Consider the following 19,260-nt stretch of genomic DNA (forward strand, 5'->3'; position numbering starts at 1 on the left):
CTCTGGGAGAGGACAGGTTTCCTTAAGCTACATTTTTGCAGTACATCGAACTGTGGATAACAGATTACTGATTTGAGTGCCATTGGTAGTTGTGAATCACAAAAAAATCCAGCACTAAATACAGAGGAGAAGTTTGCAGCAAGTGGTATTAGTAAAAGATGCTTGTGATACTTGCTTCGATGTGTATTTTAATGAACTACTGCTGGTGCATGTGAACTAGACTTTTTATTAACTTCTGTGCAAAGATGTGCCTTGTGAGTAATGTATATAGGGTTGCAGGTAAGTGGATTTGGGAGGTCTTTGAGAGTAAGGCACAATTGGGTTTTTTGTTTGTTTTTTTTCCCCCTTTCTTAAAAAAACAAACAAACATATTTGCTTCTCCCTTTTAAGGGTTGTATCTTTGTGTCTCTCTTTACCTTTGTGGACTTGGTACTGGTTCGTGCAGTGCTGTCTACCATTTTTTACTGTAAAAAATAGGAATATACTTGTCCAAAGATAAATGTCTCTATCTTAATTGATGAAAAAGCATGGTGCAAAATGAAAACAAGGTCTAGTAAATTATCTTCTAGAGTAGCAATTGGTGCTTGTCCGTTTTGGAAGGCTGGAGGTGAGCACTGTATATTACTATTTCTGGTAGAAACTATAAATTTCTGGTAATAAGGAGAAGTGCTAATGTTCTGTAACTAATGAACAGATTTCAGCTAATGGAAATGTTTTACTTTGACTTAAATTTCAATTTAGATGCGAATTGTGCATCAGGCAGTTATGTCTTAATAGTAAATGTTATGTCAGTGAGGTTTTCTGACATTTAGGCATTACATAATTTAAAAGTGTGTTCAGTCCAGTTTGTTGGAGTATTCTCCATCACTTTAAAGTCAGGTTTTTAAATGACTTTAAAAAAGCCTATGCGAATTTTTTGTATACGCTGGTTTATGCATTAAAGTTTAGTTACAGTTTAAAGTAATCATGTATCTACTCACCAGTTGGACTTAAATTAGTGTTCTTGAGGTGGCCAGCTTCCATCTATGCACAACATACTAAGAGCAGTTTTGTAAATGATTTTATAGTAAGGCGAATATAATCAAGTACTTTAATCTTTAACAGCCTTTAATGACAACTCTTGCAGATTCAGTGTAACGAACTTTTTTTTTTTTTCCTTGCAGTGGTGTTAGTGGCATATTTATAAAATCCAGCTGTGGAAATTCAGATGTTTTTAATGGTAGCAAGAACAGTCTATCTTTAATCCCTTATTTGCCATATATTGACATTGTTCATGCTGTGACCCTGTTCAGGTATATCGTTAAAATACATTACATGTATCTTTGTTCTTGTGTGTTTGGACGTTGAAGTTGAAATGAAAATCACATTCAAAGGACTGAATAAAAGAAACAGAGGTTGTTTGTCTGTTTCTGTGGCTCACCTCCTCTTCATTCTTTCTTCAGGTCAGAGTGCCAGATGCAGTACATACCACTGGATCTGCTGATACACATGTAAGTCCAAAATATTTAAAACCAACAACAACGAAACTCAAATAAAAACATTCAGCCAAACCCACAAACTCAAAATAGGCCTGTTCTCTAAAGAAAACTAGTTGCTGCAGGCAGACTCTGGTGCATTGGGTATCTAATCTTGTAGGTGTTTGTAAATGAACCATTGATTTTTTTTCACATTTAAAAATGTTCCTTGAAACTTTCAAACAACCACTAGTGTAGGAAGTTCTGCTGCATGATATTGCATTCATAATAGATACTTGAACAGGAAGAAGGTGTAAGTACTCTATATGTCTATCTCTTACGCTGAGAAATAGTTTACAAGGTGATTAATGATAAGAGTCACTGTATATTGAAGCGTCTGTTTATATACAGTTGGCTTTTCAAAAATGAGATAGTGTGGCCCCAACTTCATCCTTTATTTTTCTTTCTACCAGAATATACTTAAAGCAAAAGGTAAGAATAATTACCTAGTCTTGCCCCCCTCCCTGCCCCAAAGAGACCTTTGCGGGGTCATGTGGTTGGTATGTTGCTTGAAGGCCTACCTGTTTCTGAGCTAAAATGAAAACAGGTAGCAAGAGCCAAACAGAGCATTAATACCAGACAATTCATTCCATGGTTTGGATTGTCTTCAAGATTTCAGTTTGATTTTTGTGTATGAAAAAGTCAATTACCAGCTGTTAAAATGCTTGTAAGATAATGTTATTCAAGTTGTGATAGCAGAAACTTTTCCTAAAGAAGTAGATCCTTTTATTGATTTGCTTTACTTGCTGTATTTTGGAAAATTACTCTTAAATCTCTTTTGAATATTTTGTGTTGTCGATGGGACTGGGACTTTAGTACTTTGTGCTGCCGTACAGTCAATGCCGTGTTATGTTCAGTGGGAGTTTGCTTTCATGCAGTGATTTGATTACTCAGCTAGAAGTTTTCTCTTTGCTTCCATCATTTGCTTTACCCTTTTCACTGTATTATTTTCTGTTTTTTGAAGGAGGAAGGCCTTCAAGTTTTGTATAGCTCTGTTAGGAATTCTGTGAGGCTGCATATGGTTAATAATAATGTTATAATTGCCTACTGGAATGTAACTAGCAGGCACAAATGAGTTCAATCCTATTAACTTTATGTTGCTCCAGCCACTTTGAAGGTATTGTGATTTTTTTTTTTTTTTTTTTTTTTTCTGAGACCCTTTCTAAACTGAGGAGATCTTAGTGCCAGAACTCTTGTTACCTTACAGCTGCTTCCCTTATGTCACTAGAACATATATTCATGTGGATGATCTGCAGGTATCCTGTGACATTACTGTGAGAGATTATTTCCTGATGACAGGATAAGCCTTGGGTAGGAGTGTGGTATTTGTTTTGTCTACATTCCTGTGCCACAGCAGTATGCCTACGTTTTGCCAAGGTTGTATATTGTTTGTCATACTGAAATACTGTCTTTCAGAAACAGGAAAACTGGATTTTATTAACTTTAAAAACACACAGATGCATGAAAAGCTCCTCATAAACCTGTCGCAGCGGCTCATGTTGATAAACATAGTGTCATAAACCAGATAACTCCACAGACAACACTGCATTAATTTGTAACTGATAGTGTTCCTTTTGGTGATGAGGTAGGGAACATTTTTCAAAGAAATAGGAGCTGTTTTGGTCATAGGCTTGGCACAGATCTAAGAGGTGTTTGTGATACTAAACAAGGATTATAAACTGAAGGTATTTCAAACAGTTGTTTTTCACAGTGCTTTAATATGTAAAAAATTCTGAATAGGAAGCTGATACTAGAAATAAAACTCTTTACAAAGAAAATTCCTAGAGGAAACTCTTTTTGCAGTTGGCATTTGTGATTTTTTAATAATATGACAGTTAAGTTGTTCACCTTATTTGTCTTGATGTCTTATAAGTTGAGCTGTGGTTGTTTGTTTTTGTTTTTTTTTTTTTTTTAAAGAACTGTCATTGCAAGAGTGGTAGTTTTAAGCATCACTGTGCACTGTGTAAGAGCATCAAAAATGTCAAATATAAAAAATAACAAATATCTTTTTTATCAAAAAGATAAAGGATAATAGCTTATTTTTTGCTCTTCCGGGGCTTTTTTTCTTGTTCTTGTGCTGATTCTTTATGAATTACTTTGTCAAGCTAGGAGTTTCCAGCGAATTTTCTTACCTTTCCTTTCCTTTCCTTCCCATTGCCATATCTTTTGAACATGGTCTTCATCCTGTTGTCTTTCCTCTCTCAACGCTTTACTGTCTGTTAACTGCCTAAATAGAATCTTAAGAATTCTAATTCCATGCTCTGCAGAAATGACTGTTACATGGAGTCCTTCCTTCATCAGGGTTTCAAGAAGGGAGGAATGGAGGTTAAAGTACCTAAAATAGAATCTAGGAGCTAAATGTGAGGTCTTTTGTTTTATTTAATTAGTACTGAAAACCTCAAGAATGCATTTTCTTCTTCAAGCAAAAATATTACACTTAACCTTGAAGTACAACTGAAATTTAGCATCCATCTTGTTCTTCAGTTACACCTGTTCAGCCTTGCACAAACATTCTTCTGGCCAAAATAGAAAAGCTTTTAGAACTTTTCTTTGTTGTTGGTTTGTGTTTTTTGTTTTTTTTTCCCTGGAAATTGCAAGGATCAAGAAGTAACTGTAGTGCAAAGCATCTATTTCCAAAGGTTAGAAACTGTGTGTTGTGTAGTGATAAGATCTCCAGGCTCTTACAGCAAGTACCCTTCAGATTTCGGCTGTGTTTGAATGGTGAATTAAAAGCTTTCTCATTAAACCAAGAATGATTTGTGTTTAAAAAAACATAGATTTATTTTTTTTTGGTGGTATTAGATAACAGCAAGTTCAGAGAGAAGTACAGGAGCCTTTTCTTTGTTTTGTTTAGGTTAAGTCACTTCAGGTAGGAAGTTTCTGGTCTAGACCAAGGTAAAGAGTAAATTTAATTGTTTTGTAAACAGTTTAATGTTTGTTTTCTTACACCTTTTGCAGCCTCTAATGGAAAGCAAACTTAAAGCATTCAGTATTGGCAAAATGAGTGCTGCCAAACGGACTTTAAGCAAGAAGGAGCAAGAAGAATTAAAAAAGAAGGTAATGTTATATAATTAAAATTTTATTTTGTATGCAGAGCTGAAATAAGTTTGCTTATAGATTACAACCAGGTTTACCACCAAGTTTCTTTATTTTGATAATTGTAGCTTTCTAAGAACAAAAGTGAATTGTATTTACATGTTTCATTTGTTCTTGGTATCCATGGCATTAAGATCAGAGAGGCAGGCTTGCTTCTCTTTCTTTCTGTGTGAGAAATCAGGTTCTCTGGCTTCCTGATATACTGAACTACAGGAATCCATTGATTGTTGTATTGCTCAGAGTGAAGACAGCTATCACCTTAGGTTATTTTCTGTTCTTGATTTGCTCTCTATCATTGGATTTCAGTAATTAGAAAGAGTACCTGTCATCTCTGAAATTGTTTCAATATGCATTCGTGTTATTCTGTAAAACGTATTTTTGTCTAACGACTTTTTTGAATTAATAAAAACATTAAAATTTGATACTGAATTTTAGGATGCTCAGGAGCATCCAAATTTTAGGAAATATGTAGCTTATAGTTGGTAAGATGGAAGTTTTGAAAATTTTGGGCTTAGAAGTTTACACACACAACTCCTACTATATTTCAGTGGGATATGTCCTGCTGGGTTGTTGGAAATATTAGCCTAAAGAAACACGGTAGTACTAAATTTAGTGTCTCACTCAACTTTATTAAGTCACTGAATTAACTTCTTCTCTGGGAAATACATAAAGGTGATCCTGTTGTTAATCTCCTTCCATCATGTGGGTTGATTGTAATGGGTAAGATCGAATACATACTGTTCTCTGATGCTTAGGTCACCAAAGCTCCAGTCTTATAATGTTGGTCTATCATATGATCTTTTCTATTTGGCATCTTTTGAATGTTAAATTGCCATGTAAACTCTTGTAAATGAACAGTCATGTTTGAGCATACAGGCCTTATTTACTTTATGTATTATGTGCTGTGCTCTTCCCACATTTTTCAGGAATTTGAATTCTGTCTAAAATTGAAACTCATTTGATGCAGTTTGTAACATGAACTCTAGAAAATAAAAAGGAATGTCACATAGCTAATTTAAGAATAGCTGTCCAGTGAAGGTTGTTCTGTGATGATAGTAAATAGATTAACATTTGCTATGTAGGAGGATGAGAAGGCTGCTGCAGAAATTTATGAAGAATTCCTTGCTGCCTTTGAAGGAAGTGATGGTAATAAAGTGAAAACATTTGTAAGAGGAGGAATCGTTAATGCATCTAAAGGTATAACTAATCTTCTTTTGGGGATGGTGGATCATTTGGCTTTGAGTAAAGATGAAGATGGCTTTGAATTGCATTTTAAAATTAATATGTTACATTAGAAGCAGCAAAGGAAACTTGATCCTAAAATCTACTTTATGGTTTGAATCACTAGGTAGGTAGTGGTGTAATATGTCTTAAAATTTAGAGGAAAAAAATGCTTTGTTTTAAAATACTTAATCTTTGTTCTTTTTGTTCATATTAAAAGATGTTAAATTACAGAAAGTTTGTATTACCACTTTTTTAATGAAATAATATACTGAATTGAATGAACAAGACTAAAGAACAGCATTCTTTCTAATGAACAGTATTATGCAGCATTAGTTAATACAATCTGTTCTTAATTTGCCTTTAATTTCAGAGGAGCATGAAACAGATGAAAAACGGGGTAAAATCTATAAGCCTTCCTCACGATTTTCAGATCAAAAAAATCAACCCAGCCAGCCATCTAATGAGAAGCCTCCATCCCTCTTAATGATAGAAACCAAAAAGCCTGTAAGTTTCTTATTTGCGTATTAACCCCATACTTAGAAAGTATTTAGAAGTGCTTAGAAAAAGGTCTGTGTGATCTTGCAGAGTAGTTTTATCTGCATTTATCACATATTAAAAGAAGGTGGAAATTTTGATTTGCTTAATCCCATAGCATATAACAAGATGATGAAATGCAGAGGTCCATAGCCCTGTATCCAGCATGCTATACCTAGTACTGCACTTTGATTTGGCTGCTGTATATTTTTCCTGTGTTCCTGCTAATTGAGACAGACTTCACATGAACACTGATTTAGTGACTGTTGCAAAGTAACAGTATCTCCAATCTTGAGAATTTGTGAAGTTCTAGAAGCAATTCTTCTTGCTGCCATCTGTTTTTAGGTTTTTATAACTTAAAAAAAAAATAAAAAATTGACCTTTTCATTGATCCAAGTTTTTCTTGGTGAAGTTTTTTGATTTTTTTTTTTTTCGTGGTGATGTTTAAGAAGTCCCTTTAACTCTTTGAGATGTACCAAATAAGTTGTAGAACTTGCATATTTTTGAAGCAAAGCACCTTGGTTTTATTTAATTTATTTTGACTTCTGCATGGTTTGATACTGTGGGGTTTTTTTGTTTTTGTTTTTGTTTTTTTTTTTTTGGTTAAACTGAGATTTCATCATAAAAAGTAATGGAAATACTATGAACAAACTTAAGTCTTCAAGTCAAGTGATGGTTACATATGATTACTGTTACTACTGTATATGTGTAATGTGTAATTAATGTCTTGGATGTCTTTTAATAGAGCTTACTACAATTTTTAAGCTTAAGTGAAACATATATGATACTGCCTGCTAGGGTGGGAAATGAGATGTAATGTGGTAATTGTGGGTAATTCCATCCTAGCCTCCCTCCAGCTTTAAAGAAAACTCAGATTTAGACTAGTGGGGTAATACTGGATGGCAGTTTTCATTGTATGTAAAGCTCTACAGTTACAGAAATGAATTGTAGCATTTTTATTATGCTGAGCTGTTCTGTCATATGCAAGTGTTTGTACTGTAAGAATATTACTGCTTTTCAAATTTGTCATAAATACTTGTCAAGTAATGCAATCAGTTTACTCACTTGCCCTGTCCAATGGTGATTGAAGATAATGAGGTAAAAATGATTTTATTTATTTGGCAGACCCTCCCCAAAAACAAAAACAAACAAACAACTTTGCCTGGGGTGAGTAGGAAGTCCAGTTTTTCCAAAGCTGTAGTGTGTAACACAATAAATATTTTGTATGTCTGCCTATTGGAAACGTTTTCATTTAAATTTGATTATATAAAAGCAATGTTGTTGAAGAGTTCACATGAGTTAGTTAAGGTACATATATTACAGTAAAAAAAAAAAAAGGAAGTTTTACAATATACATATTCTTTGTCATTCAAGAGTGTTTTTTCTGAGGATCTTGAACTATTTTAGAGTAATGTTTCTTCAGACCTGTATTTATATCTGAAAGGAAGCAAGAGAAGGAAATTCTTTTCACATAGAATGTTTGTCTGTGGATAAAATAACTGAATATTTATATATGTAAAATTTACATATATATGTACACACATAAATTTAATTAGAGCATGATGATTTGCTGGGGGTGTAGTCAGCTTCTAAGTTTCTAAGTGGAACAAACTGACAAAATACATCACAGATATTTTAAATTTGTATGTTGTAGAGAGTGTTTGATCACACATGCTGTATTGTAATAATGAGAAGTAACAAAGTTTAGTTTAAGCTGTCCTTAATTTTATATTTTCTAGCTTTGTGTTTGATAGCACTCAGTCTTAATGTTTTCAAGTCTGTTTGGTTTTTTTTGTTGTTGTTGTTTTTTTTTCTTCCTCCTGTAGTTTACTTGGTTTGAAAGCTGTGGGTAAAATATGCATGGAAATTATCTAAAATTTTGTTATATAATTTTTATTTTTGTTTCATTTGATCTGCTGAAATGTTGGCTGATGTATCTTTCATTTTAGCCTTTGAAGAAAGGAGAGAAGGAAAAGAAAAAGAGTAATTTGGAACTTTTTAAAGAAGAATTAAAGCAGTAAGTTTGACTAGTTTTTACTCTTAAGTAAAGAAGATGCAAGGTTTTACCTTGTTTTTACAGGCGATATTTGGGATCATTCTTGCTAAGCTGTTTCTCACAGTAGATTTTTGGGTTGTTTTTTTTGTTTGTTTGGTTTTTTCCCTCAAATACTTTTGGAGTGGTATAACTTAATTAACAGTGGCAATCATAATTAAACAGAGTACAAACCCATGCTGGTAGATGCTCGGTATAGGTGTCTATGATTTGTCTGGATAATCAGTTGCCATCTAATTAGTTCTCTGGGGTTCCTTGATGCTTGTGCCCTTTCTTATGCTGATTGGCAATAGGAAGTGTTTACCGCTATTGTTGAAAAGGACTTCTGTTTTGAAATCTAGCGTTCACCAGAGGCTATAAAATGATCAAAAAACAAATGAAAAAAAGCCCAGTATGCTGGCTTAAATCTTTGTCTGTTGAAATGAATGGATTTCTTTGCATCTCAGAGATGTTTGATTCTGATGTTTGAAACAGTTTGGTACTGCCTTCCTAAGCAGAAGAATTTCCAGAGCAATTAACCAAAAAAATTACTTATAAATGCATAAAGTATTTCAGAGATCCCAGTAAGTGAATGATTGGCTATGTTTCCAAAGCTACCGAAGACGATTTTTGGATCAGTTAGGTGTGAATAGAAGCTTTAATGATTGAATCAACCAGCCATCTACCAGGATAAAAAAAATGGAAATGTAGGTTTGTTCCTTTGACAGCTGCTGTCAGTATGTTACTTACAAGTGGAACTTCATATGTAATTCTGTTATAAATTAGCAAGTGTGAGCCTGTAAATGAGAACACTTGTTAACATGGTCTCATGCATTGTTAAAGTTAGTGAAGATACAGCAGGACAAGTAGGTAATGTAATGGATGAGGGTGTTCAGCTTTTAGGTGTTGACTCTTCTCTTGATGGGGATGTAGCAAAGAGATTGGTGGCAAATTGAAATGTGTGTCAGATTCAGGAAGAATAAGTTTTGTCAGTGTCTCAAATTAAATCCAGACGAATTGTAGTATGACATTGAGCTTTTGTACTAATGCAGAAATAAGACTTGCAATTAAAGTTTAGATATGTACTTGCATAATTTTAAAAACAAGCTGAATAACACTTAAAAAAGATTCTTTCACTTTTTGAATGTGTAATACAACAGAAAGAGCAGCACATGGATTGAGTGTAACTCAGTGCCACGTTTGCCCTGATGTTAGAGATGGAAAACAAAATAATCTGTATGCATTAGAAAACAATAGATACTGCATTATAAATCCATAAATGGCTGTTGTGAGTGGTATCTGAACTTCACTGCTGTCTGTTCATTACTTGATGTAAATAAATTGAATTGACAGCCTTGTATTCCTAGTACACGATATCTTCGTACCAAGATTTAAGGCCGAACCACAAAGAACCAAATAGTTAACTTGTGTGAGTACTATCCTCAGAGGTATAAACTGAGATGAGATCCTGTATGTTCTGGAAATAGTCATATGGGGGTGTCTGTCACCCTACAAGGTGACAGCCTGTGTGAATAAGGCTTAGAAAAAGTAGTAGGGGAGATAAACACTAAGGAGTTGTGTGCATCCTGAAAAGTTATCTGAATGGTCAATGGATCTCTGGCAGTCTGATGTGGAATTCAGGTCACTTTTTCAAAGCACAATTCTTATTTCTGGTCTTGTAATCTGCTTCTCAAACTAAGTCAATTTTGTTTGAGATTAAAACACTCTGACAGTATGAACGAGGAAGCATGCAGCTGGAGTAATTCTGGTAGATATATTCCAGTTGATTAAACAGAAATTCAAACATACTGGTAATTGAGAATTTTTAACAAGCCCATTGTTTAATATTAAAAATTCTCATAATTCTGAAGTTAATTGAAAATTTTAGAGTAAAAACCTCAAAATGCTATTGTTACTTATGTTAAACTTGTTTTGTAGAATACAAGAGGAGCGTGATGAAAGACATAAAACAAAAGGTAGATTGAGTCGTTTTGAACCACCCCAGTCAGATTCAGATGGCCAGCGTCGTTCAAGTAAGTAAATGTTATTTTTTATGTTTGTTTGGGCTACGAAATTTGTAGACTAAATTATATATATATTTTTTTTTTTCTTCTGTTTATTCAGTGGATGCTCCTTCAAGAAGAAACAGATCATCTGGTGGTAATATAGATTCTTTTCTCATTCAGTATACTGTTGTCACTTAAATGCATAGCAAAGATTATGACTTCTTTTTTTCTGTTTTTTTCCTCCATTATTGTAGTACTCGATGATTATGCACCAGGGTCACACGATGTTGGAGATCCAAGCACAACAAATTTGTATCTTGGAAACATTAACCCTCAAGTAAGTTTGGAGCCAAGGAGTGAAGTGCAGCGTTGGCATGTTTGGGTTCAGCTGATTTTTTTTCTAGTGGCAATTTCCCCGCCTTTTTTGTTTTAAACCATACGCGTGTGCTGAGACCCATATACTAGGTACAGTTGGTGACTGTAGAGGCAGTATTCATTTGAATAAATGCTCTGTACACAATGCTGCAAAAGTTAAGGTTTAGACTATCAGTTACTATATGCAAAAATGCTCAGTTGAAATTATTTTTCCATGGATATCTGTGCAAGGTGGATCATACCTCAAAAAAATGTGAGTGTGCTCTGTTTAAAATGCATCTTTTTTAATTATTATTTTTGCAGTAGATCGCATTGGGGTGGTATCAATGAAGCATTGTTTTGCAAGAAACTCAGAAAATTAAAATCTTGACATGTAAACAATAATATGAATGAGTATGTTAGAAATACAGTAGCAAGATGCTAATTTTTATGTTTTTTCATGTAGATGAATGAAGAGATGTTATGTCAAGAATTTGGACGCTTTGGACCGTTAGCAAGTGTTAAAATTATGTGGCCAAGAACTGATGAAGAAAGAGCAAGAGAAAGAAATTGTGGCTTTGTTGCCTTTATGAACAGGAGAGATGCTGAAAGAGCATTAAAGAATCTAAATGGTAAACAGATTTCTCGGTTTGGAATTGTAATTATCTTTGTAGGAATATTGAGGAGTAACTGTAAGCATATCTTCAAGTTGTTTTATCATATTAGTGATAGGTATGCTGTAACTCCAGTGGATACCACACTGGCAGTGATTTCAGTTTACACTGACTGTTTTACTGACAGCTGAATGTCATCAGACTATAGCATACACAAGGGCTGGGAATATTGGTGGCTTTTGCTGTCGGTAAAGATGTAAAATTTCTGATTGTTTTGAAGATGTGAGCAGGAGGTAATGTTTGATAATTCTCTCCTCTGTAAACAGACTATTTTAAGAAGGAACCTATTACTTGTAGTTGTGCACCAACAATGATTTTTTTTTAAATAAATTTAACCAGTGCACAGGATATAATTAATAATTGGTGATAAATATGTTGTTCTGAATAATGTTTAAATTCCTAATACTGATGAGGTAACTGTACCACACCAGACATGTAATTTTGCATATAGTCTACCTTGTCTACCTTTTATTTGAAAAAAATGAAAAAAAGTCTTATGTGATGAAGAAAGCTATGTCCTTACAGTTCAGGAAGAGCCTGAAAATCAAAAATCAGCATCCTAGACAAAAAGAATAAAAAAATGAAAGGTTGCCCTTGCATAGCTTACTCAAAATGGTCCTTTACTAGGACCATTAATAAGTAGGCTTATACTATGTAGGAGTTCTAATTGGTTATTACATTTGGTTTTGGATAACGTAATTTGAAATTTGTTATTATGAACAAAACACTTTGAAGAATTGAAGTGCAGAAATAATATAATTTAAAAATTACTCTGTTCGTTCTGATGTGCTGAATATCAAATTTAAAACTTTTTTCCCCCCAACAAGTCAAGTAATTGTGTACTGTAGTCTGAAAATGTACATTGGGGGAAGATTAATAAAATATTTCATGTAATAAGCTTTCATTTGCACATGATGTAGTCTGATAGGTATGATACACTAATCAACAATGTAAGCAAAATATAAACCATGGCAGGCAAACCTAAACGCTGCACGTAGAGAAATCTCAAGCAACGCAGAACAAATTTATAACATAATGGTGGTTTGGTTTTGGTTTTTTACTTTCACTTTTTCAGGCAAGATGATTATGTCGTTTGAAATGAAGCTAGGTTGGGGCAAAGCTGTACCTATACCACCACATCCAATATACATTCCACCTTCTATGATGGAGCATACCCTCCCGCCTCCTCCATCAGGACTGCCTTTTAATGCCCAGCCTAGGGAGAGACTGAAGAATCCTAATGCTCCAATGTTACCACCACCAAAAAACAAAGAAGATTTTGAGAAGGTAACTTACAGTACCCTGGGCCATATCTCATTGTTAAATACTACATCTGTGACAGTATTTCAATGGCTTCATAGATTTGCATTGTTCAGGCTGAGTTTGGCGGCCCTTAGTGTACAAACTCACTGGCTCCCTGCTGTAGCCCAAGGGAACCTACTTAATTCTTGAAGCTCTGTTTCATGTCTGTGTTAGGGTACAGTGTACTGGGTCTTGATTTGTTTTAGTGCTGCTTTAAATCTGGCTATCATTTTCCCCCTCCAGGCTCCCTGGATTTTTTTCTCCTACGTCCCCCCCTTTTGTTGGCTGCCAAATTGCAGTATCTAAATTGTTTTCTTTAAAGAAAATACTACGTTTTAATTTGGGTAGCATTATTTTTACACTAGAGGAGTTGATGTATTTTGTGTAGACGGTAATTAATCTGGACATTGAGTAAGTATTTTATGCTACTTATGGAGTCAGTTTTCAAACTTTTTTTTTTCTGGCATATTAGCTGATAAAAGGGTAAGTATCTTGTAATAACAAACCAACTTGATTTACATTTGTAAGAATTTGTTGATTCTTTGAATGACAAATGTTAGGGCTGTTTTTTGTAAGACTTGGGAATAAAGTAATACCAATGTGATCCAAGTCAAATAGTTTAGAATCTTTTCATAAACTTAAGAACTCCTTTCTTAATTATATTCAGCGTAGTACCTATTCAGTGCATCGATGTACATTCTGACAGGAATGTTCTGATACTTTGCAATTAGTGAACCTTTAAGGTTCACTGACACAACCATTTGCATTTTGTGTAATTGCTTATTTATAACTTCACAGCAGTGATTGCCTGCAAAACTTGTGATAGATGTGTAGTATTTTCATTGCATATGTATATTTTTGCTTGTTACTTGTTAACAATACTCACATATTCTATGTTTATTATCTGATGTGACTTCATATACAGACTCTGTCGCAAGCCATAGTCAAAGTGGTTATCCCAACAGAAAGGTACATGTTTTTCTTTATTATTACTGATCTAAATATAGAAAATTTCCCCTTCGGAATTTTAAAGAAAAATGGTGATGTTGAGGAAAAGGTAATGGCTTGACTGAGCAATGGTTCTTTCATGACACTTGAGAAATGTGTGTTTTGCAGTCTTATTATCCTTATCTTAATAGCTTTTTTTTTATTGAGGATAGATGTAAGTAGTTATTCTTTGCATTTAATTTAAGCACTAGAAATAGTTGCAGGGTAATTTTGTGAGTGAACACAAATAGCTTGTCTTAGACACTGTATGAGTCCTGACATAAACCTCTGAGTACTTCATAGCTAGGATGCAGCTGTCTCCAGTGTCGTGCTGTGGGTTTTTTTTCTTTCCCTTTTTTTTTTTTCATTTGTACAATTTGTAACCAGTTAAAATTTTTTATTACTGCTATTTTTTTTTTAATGTGCAACAGTTATAATTTTGGTCACTGAAAAAGGTAGTTCTGTATTGCAAGGGTATTTTTACATTTTGGTTCCCATCAGTGCTTCTACCTTCGCAGTAGTCTAGGTATACTCTTGCTCAGTTAAGCTAAAACCTCTTCCCAAACATAGGAACACAACACTGTTTTAAAAGTAAATAAGCACAAAAGATTACCAAATTCTCTTTGACATTGGCCTTGGTGAGCAACACCAGCTGAACTGTCTGCGGCAGCGGGGGACCAGGAAAACATCATGGGATGGATTGGGAAAGTATACAGTTTTTGACCAGACATTGGTACGATCGGCTCCAATAAATGTGGTTTTATTATAACTGAAAAACTTTTTTTTGTTGCCCAACTTAAGCTAAATGACATTTTAAAATAATGCACTTAAAACTATCATCTTTTTTACTACACTGTTTTAATTGTCACAAAGTCCCTTTTTTCTTTTTTTCGTGTGTGTGGGGGGGGAAGAAAGATTTGTGAAGCTAGTTCCAGTAGTACATTAACATATTTGTCAATAGATGCTCAAATGAACTAGTATTTTTGATGAATTTTAGGACAGTACAATTTTTGTTGGGTAGAGAGGTGAATAATTAGGGTGACGAGGAGGAGTCTTGATTTGAGAACATACTCAGTAGAACAAGTACTTATAAAACTCTACAGTGCTTACAGAGTAATTGGCTTTCAGAGGAATCCATTTTATTTACTGTAGCATTTTGAAAGCTTGTATGAGAAGAAAGGCTCATGTTAATTGAATTGTATTTGAAAATACTTTTAATTTTTTTTTCTTGATGACTTTCCAAGATGCTAATGGCGACTGCTAAGAGACTATTACACAGTGCATCACATCATGCAAAAATTTCAGCTGACTGCAGTGAGATAATATGTGTAATTATTCTCCTTTGTTTGAAAATTTTCAATACAGGTTTTTAATGTCTCTTTCTGTTTAGTAAATACTAAGAGGTAAAGCTTGAGTATCAAGTGTTTTCTGAGAAATTCACTTTCAAGTAGTCATTTCTTATATACCAAAATATATTTAACACCCTCTTTCAGATATGGGATGTACTGAATCTTTTTTTCATACATCTGAGGTCTTTCCAAAGCAGTTGTTGTTGTTCAAGCATAAGCTGCTCTTAGGCAACTTTATTGTACTCAATGAAAGAAAAATTAGATGAAAACCAATGGCATGGTTCTGCAGGAAGCCAGAAATGATCACGTTGAACTTGCCTTAGAGTAAATGAATTTCAAGCTCAGAGGCTTTTTCTTACTGGTGTTTTCAAATACAGTTCGTATAGCAAGAACAGTCTTGTTATTCAGACTTTCAGAACACTGCTTTAAATAAAATGGCTACAGAATTATTGAGACTATGTCCTCTTTACAATTTTTCAGGGATAATAAAGAGCAAACAGGAAAACTGAATTGTAGGTAGCTGTTCGGTTTTTGTGTAAAATTTGAGGCAAATGTAGATTTAATGCTAGCTGGTATAAAACAGAACGTTTGCTAAGTTTGCAGATGGCAGGGGCAGGGTTTTTGTTACTATGTTTTTAAGTTGAAAATTTTTTTTGATCTAGTGCATTATATCTGTGGCAGAACTTCGAATACTCATGGTAGAAAATAATCACCTCATTACTAGGAAGTAATAGAAAATTCTGCAGCTTTTCAATGTAACAATTTTTGAATTTTAATAAAAAAATTGCTAAAAGGAAATCTAATGAGATATATGTAAAGAACCAGTATCCATTTGTTACATCTAAGAAAATAAATTTAAAAATGTAAAAATCTGTATATTTTTTTTGTTTGCATCACGTTCAAAGGACACGTGCTGTGAAGCTTTTGATATATGTAGGTAAACTATATTTGAAAATTTGGGATCCTGTTTCCAAAAACCCCCGAACGGCTGGAAACTGACAAATCACTATTTGTACATAAAGTTCATATGACTGTCTCCTGTTAGCATGCTAATAAGTGGCTCTGTATTTTCAGATGTGGCTTGAAAAATGTGCACTTCACATCTGCTTCTTGCCTGTCTCAGGATGTAGTGCTGAATGAAATGAATACAGATTTTTTTTTTTTTTTTTTAATTTGTGATTTGGTTCACTTGAGTGTATGAGGGAGGAAACATTGGATGGTATGACGTGAAATGGTGGACAGTTTTGTTCTATGCCAATAGCTGAGTCTTGACCAAAAAGAGATTATCTAAATTTAATAAAACCATTGCCCTGTTTGGCATCAAGAAGGCTATTTGCTTTTCCTTTCATACTTGAGTAGTTTGAAAGCTGAATGCAGTTTCTGTTGAATATTCAAAAGCATGTGTGTTTAATTTTGAGCATAATATTCAGCCACTTGTTCCTCTGTAGAACTTTAGCTAACACTTTGGTCTTAGTTCTAGACAATTTAGATGAGGGCTTAGTTTTTGATAGTTAATTGTACTTTGGTGTTCAGTTGCCCATTTTTATGCATAAGGACTATTAAGCTTCTGCTAAGTAAAAGATGGTTGTAGGCTAAGCTGTGGAAATTCAGGAAAGAGGTCTCCTCTTAAATTCTTACTCCACCACTCCTAGGCATGTTTTTATTTTAGAATGCCCATGTCTATGATGCAAGGCTATAATATGTTCTATGTTACCTTATCTTTTATACAGTTTTCTTAACGATACAGCAAAATAATCTCCTGCACAGTTATAGTATCTTAGGTGGAGTGTAGTTTTATATAGTGTTAGGTCTGAATCAATTTTTCTTTAACTGTGTTGTTGTTGTAGGAATTTGCTCGCTTTGATACATCGAATGATAGAGTTTGTGGTACGGGAAGGGCCTATGTTTGAAGCCATGATTATGAACCGAGAAATCAACAATCCAATGTTCAGGTGCTTATTATATTGCTTCAATTTGCAATAGCGCTGACTGTTTTCACTGTTGCTAATATTCTACATTTCTGAAATACTGCTAAGAGTTGTTTTTATTATGTTTATCTTCATGTGCAGATTTAAATTTTACAAATTGTACAAATGCTTATGCTATCTTTTTGAGGAATGCACTTTTATTCCAGTTGTTACTACTGTGTACGTATAAATAAATAATTAAAGTACTATATACACACACTATAAAATACATTTGTACCTATATAAAAAAAAAATATATATAAAATAAATAAAATTACATTTAGCACCTGCTTTTCTGAGGGATTCAAAATCATCAGTGGAGGCAGTAGCATGCATTTAAAAAAAAAAAAGAAAAAAAATCCCCCCCGCCCACCCAAAACAGACTAACTCAATGTAAAGTCCAGTCTTCCTGGAGCCTAGTTTCTAGCCTTTAGCAAGAGCTGGGAGTCATTTTTCTTTGATGTCAATGCAAATAGGATTAAACTTTAGCTTATATAGTGAAGTTGTCAGAATTTTCAGCTCTTGTCATTAATGGAAAAAAAAGGATGAATTTACGAATTTCTTGTGAAATGCAGTCACTGAAAAACTTTTTCAGGGAAATACTGAATGACCTTTTAAAAATGTTTTGTTTGCAGTAAGGTTGAAGTGCTTCATGATGATTTTTATATACAAATTGAGAATTCCACCCCCCCCTCCCCCCTTGATCTTGTCAGAGTGTTCTGACACACAGTTTACTGGTGGAAAACTTCAAGTTCTTCAGTATTCGATCTGAGCAACCTAACTGTATAACTACAAGTTCCTGCAGCACTCCTGCTGAGGTTGCGGTTGCTCCCATAGTGACTCTTTGCATTGATGATTCTTCTGCTTTACTATGAGGCTGCACGGTTGTTCTTTCTGACCCTGTTTGTTCTGCTTTTAACTTCTGAGAAATGCTGTGCCTTTGTGGAATGCTGCACTCTGCTTTGCAGATTGCATATGTATGTGTGTGGAGCAGTTGCACTTGTTCTGCACAGCTGTATTGTAGTTGTACATGATTTTAGTTATCTTGAGTTCACTTGGTAGCTGAGGTGGGATTCTGAATAGGGTTTGGTTATATTTTGGGTTTTTTTAATACTTCCTTTGAATTTGCTTCACTTGAATAATTTGTAATAAGTTTTGTGTCTTTTCATTGCTCTTTGGTTTAGGTTTTTATTTGAAAACCAGACTCCAGCCCATGTGTATTATAGATGGAAGCTTTATTCAATTCTTCAGGCAAGTAGAATTTTAGTGACAATTTGTAACTTCAAGCATAATGAAATAAAATAACACCAAACTAAAAATACTTTTGTTTTTTTGTAGGGAGATGCTCCAACCAAGTGGAGGACAGAAGATTTCCGTATGTTCAAAAATGGATCATTTTGGAGGCCACCACCATTGAATCCATACTTGCATGGGATGTCAGAAGAGCAAGAAACGGAAGCGTTTGTGGAGGAACCGAACAAGAAGGGTGCACTTAAAGAAGAGTATGAACTTCCATCAATTTATAATGCTGTTTTAACTGCTAATGTGCCTGTTTTTTTCCTGTTGTGTTTTTGTAGTTATAACACTTCATCTCTAAAACATTACCATGCTCGTCACTATTTGCTGGGTAAAAACATGGCTGGATGGCCGAGCCCAGAGAGTTGTGGTGAAGAGAGTTAAATCCAGTTGGCAGCTGGTCACAAGTGGTGGTCCCCAGGGCTCAGTTTTGGGGCCAGTTCTGTTTAATATCTTTATCAATGATCTGGATGAGGGGATCAAGTGCACCCTCAGTAAGTTTGCAGATGACACCAAGTTGGGAGGGAGGGTCGATCTGCTCGAGGGTAGGGAGGCTCTACAGAGGGATCTGGACAGGCTGGATCGATGGGCCGAGGCCAATCGTATGAGGTTCAAGAAGGCCAAGTACTGGGTCCTGCACTTGGGTCACAGCAACCCCATGCAGCGCTACAGGCTTGGGGAAGAGTGGCTGGAAAGCTGCCCAGCAGAGAAAGACCTGGGGGTGCTGGTTGACAGCCGGCTGAATATGAGCCAGCAGTGTGCCCAGGTGGCCAAGAAGGCCAACGGCATCCTGGCCTGTATCAGAAATAGTGTGGCCAGCAGGAGCAGGGCGGTGATCGTCCCCCTGTACTCGGCACTGGTGAAGCTGTGTCTTGAGTACTGTGTTCAGTTTTGGGCCCCTCACTACAGGAAAGACATGGAGGTG

At 34.8% G+C, this 19,260-nt stretch overlaps 1 protein-coding gene across 6 annotated transcripts in view; it reads left to right on the top strand.

Annotated features, from left to right (window-relative positions):
- U2SURP (U2 snRNP associated SURP domain containing) overlaps window positions 1-19,260 on the top strand; it is a 47,705-nt gene that overhangs the window by 6,460 nt on the left and 21,985 nt on the right. For 2 of the 6 annotated variants that reach the window (XM_069792254.1, XM_069792250.1), the window contains exons 2-16: window positions 1,443-1,490; window positions 4,473-4,571; window positions 5,693-5,807; window positions 6,205-6,338; window positions 7,494-7,535; window positions 8,318-8,385; window positions 10,339-10,433; window positions 10,525-10,560; window positions 10,661-10,743; window positions 11,227-11,392; window positions 12,510-12,721; window positions 13,662-13,705; window positions 16,920-17,024; window positions 18,224-18,294; window positions 18,382-18,541. In XM_069792254.1, the coding sequence (XP_069648355.1) occupies window positions 1,443-1,490; window positions 4,473-4,571; window positions 5,693-5,807; window positions 6,205-6,338; window positions 7,494-7,535; window positions 8,318-8,385; window positions 10,339-10,433; window positions 10,525-10,560; window positions 10,661-10,743; window positions 11,227-11,392; window positions 12,510-12,721; window positions 13,662-13,705; window positions 16,920-17,024; window positions 18,224-18,294; window positions 18,382-18,541 (1,478 nt within the window). Of the gene's footprint in view, window positions 1-1,442; window positions 1,491-4,472; window positions 4,572-5,692; window positions 5,808-6,204; window positions 6,339-7,493; window positions 7,536-8,317; window positions 8,386-10,338; window positions 10,434-10,524; window positions 10,561-10,660; window positions 10,744-11,226; window positions 11,393-12,509; window positions 12,722-13,661; window positions 13,706-16,919; window positions 17,025-18,223; window positions 18,295-18,381; window positions 18,542-19,260 lie in introns of those variants that run through there. The other 4 variants (XM_069792251.1, XM_069792253.1, XM_069792252.1 and 1 more) reach the window with 4 other exon arrangements.

Source organism: Haliaeetus albicilla, chromosome 9 (assembly GCF_947461875.1).
Source record: "Haliaeetus albicilla chromosome 9, bHalAlb1.1, whole genome shotgun sequence".
NCBI lineage: Eukaryota > Metazoa > Chordata > Aves > Accipitriformes > Accipitridae > Haliaeetus > Haliaeetus albicilla.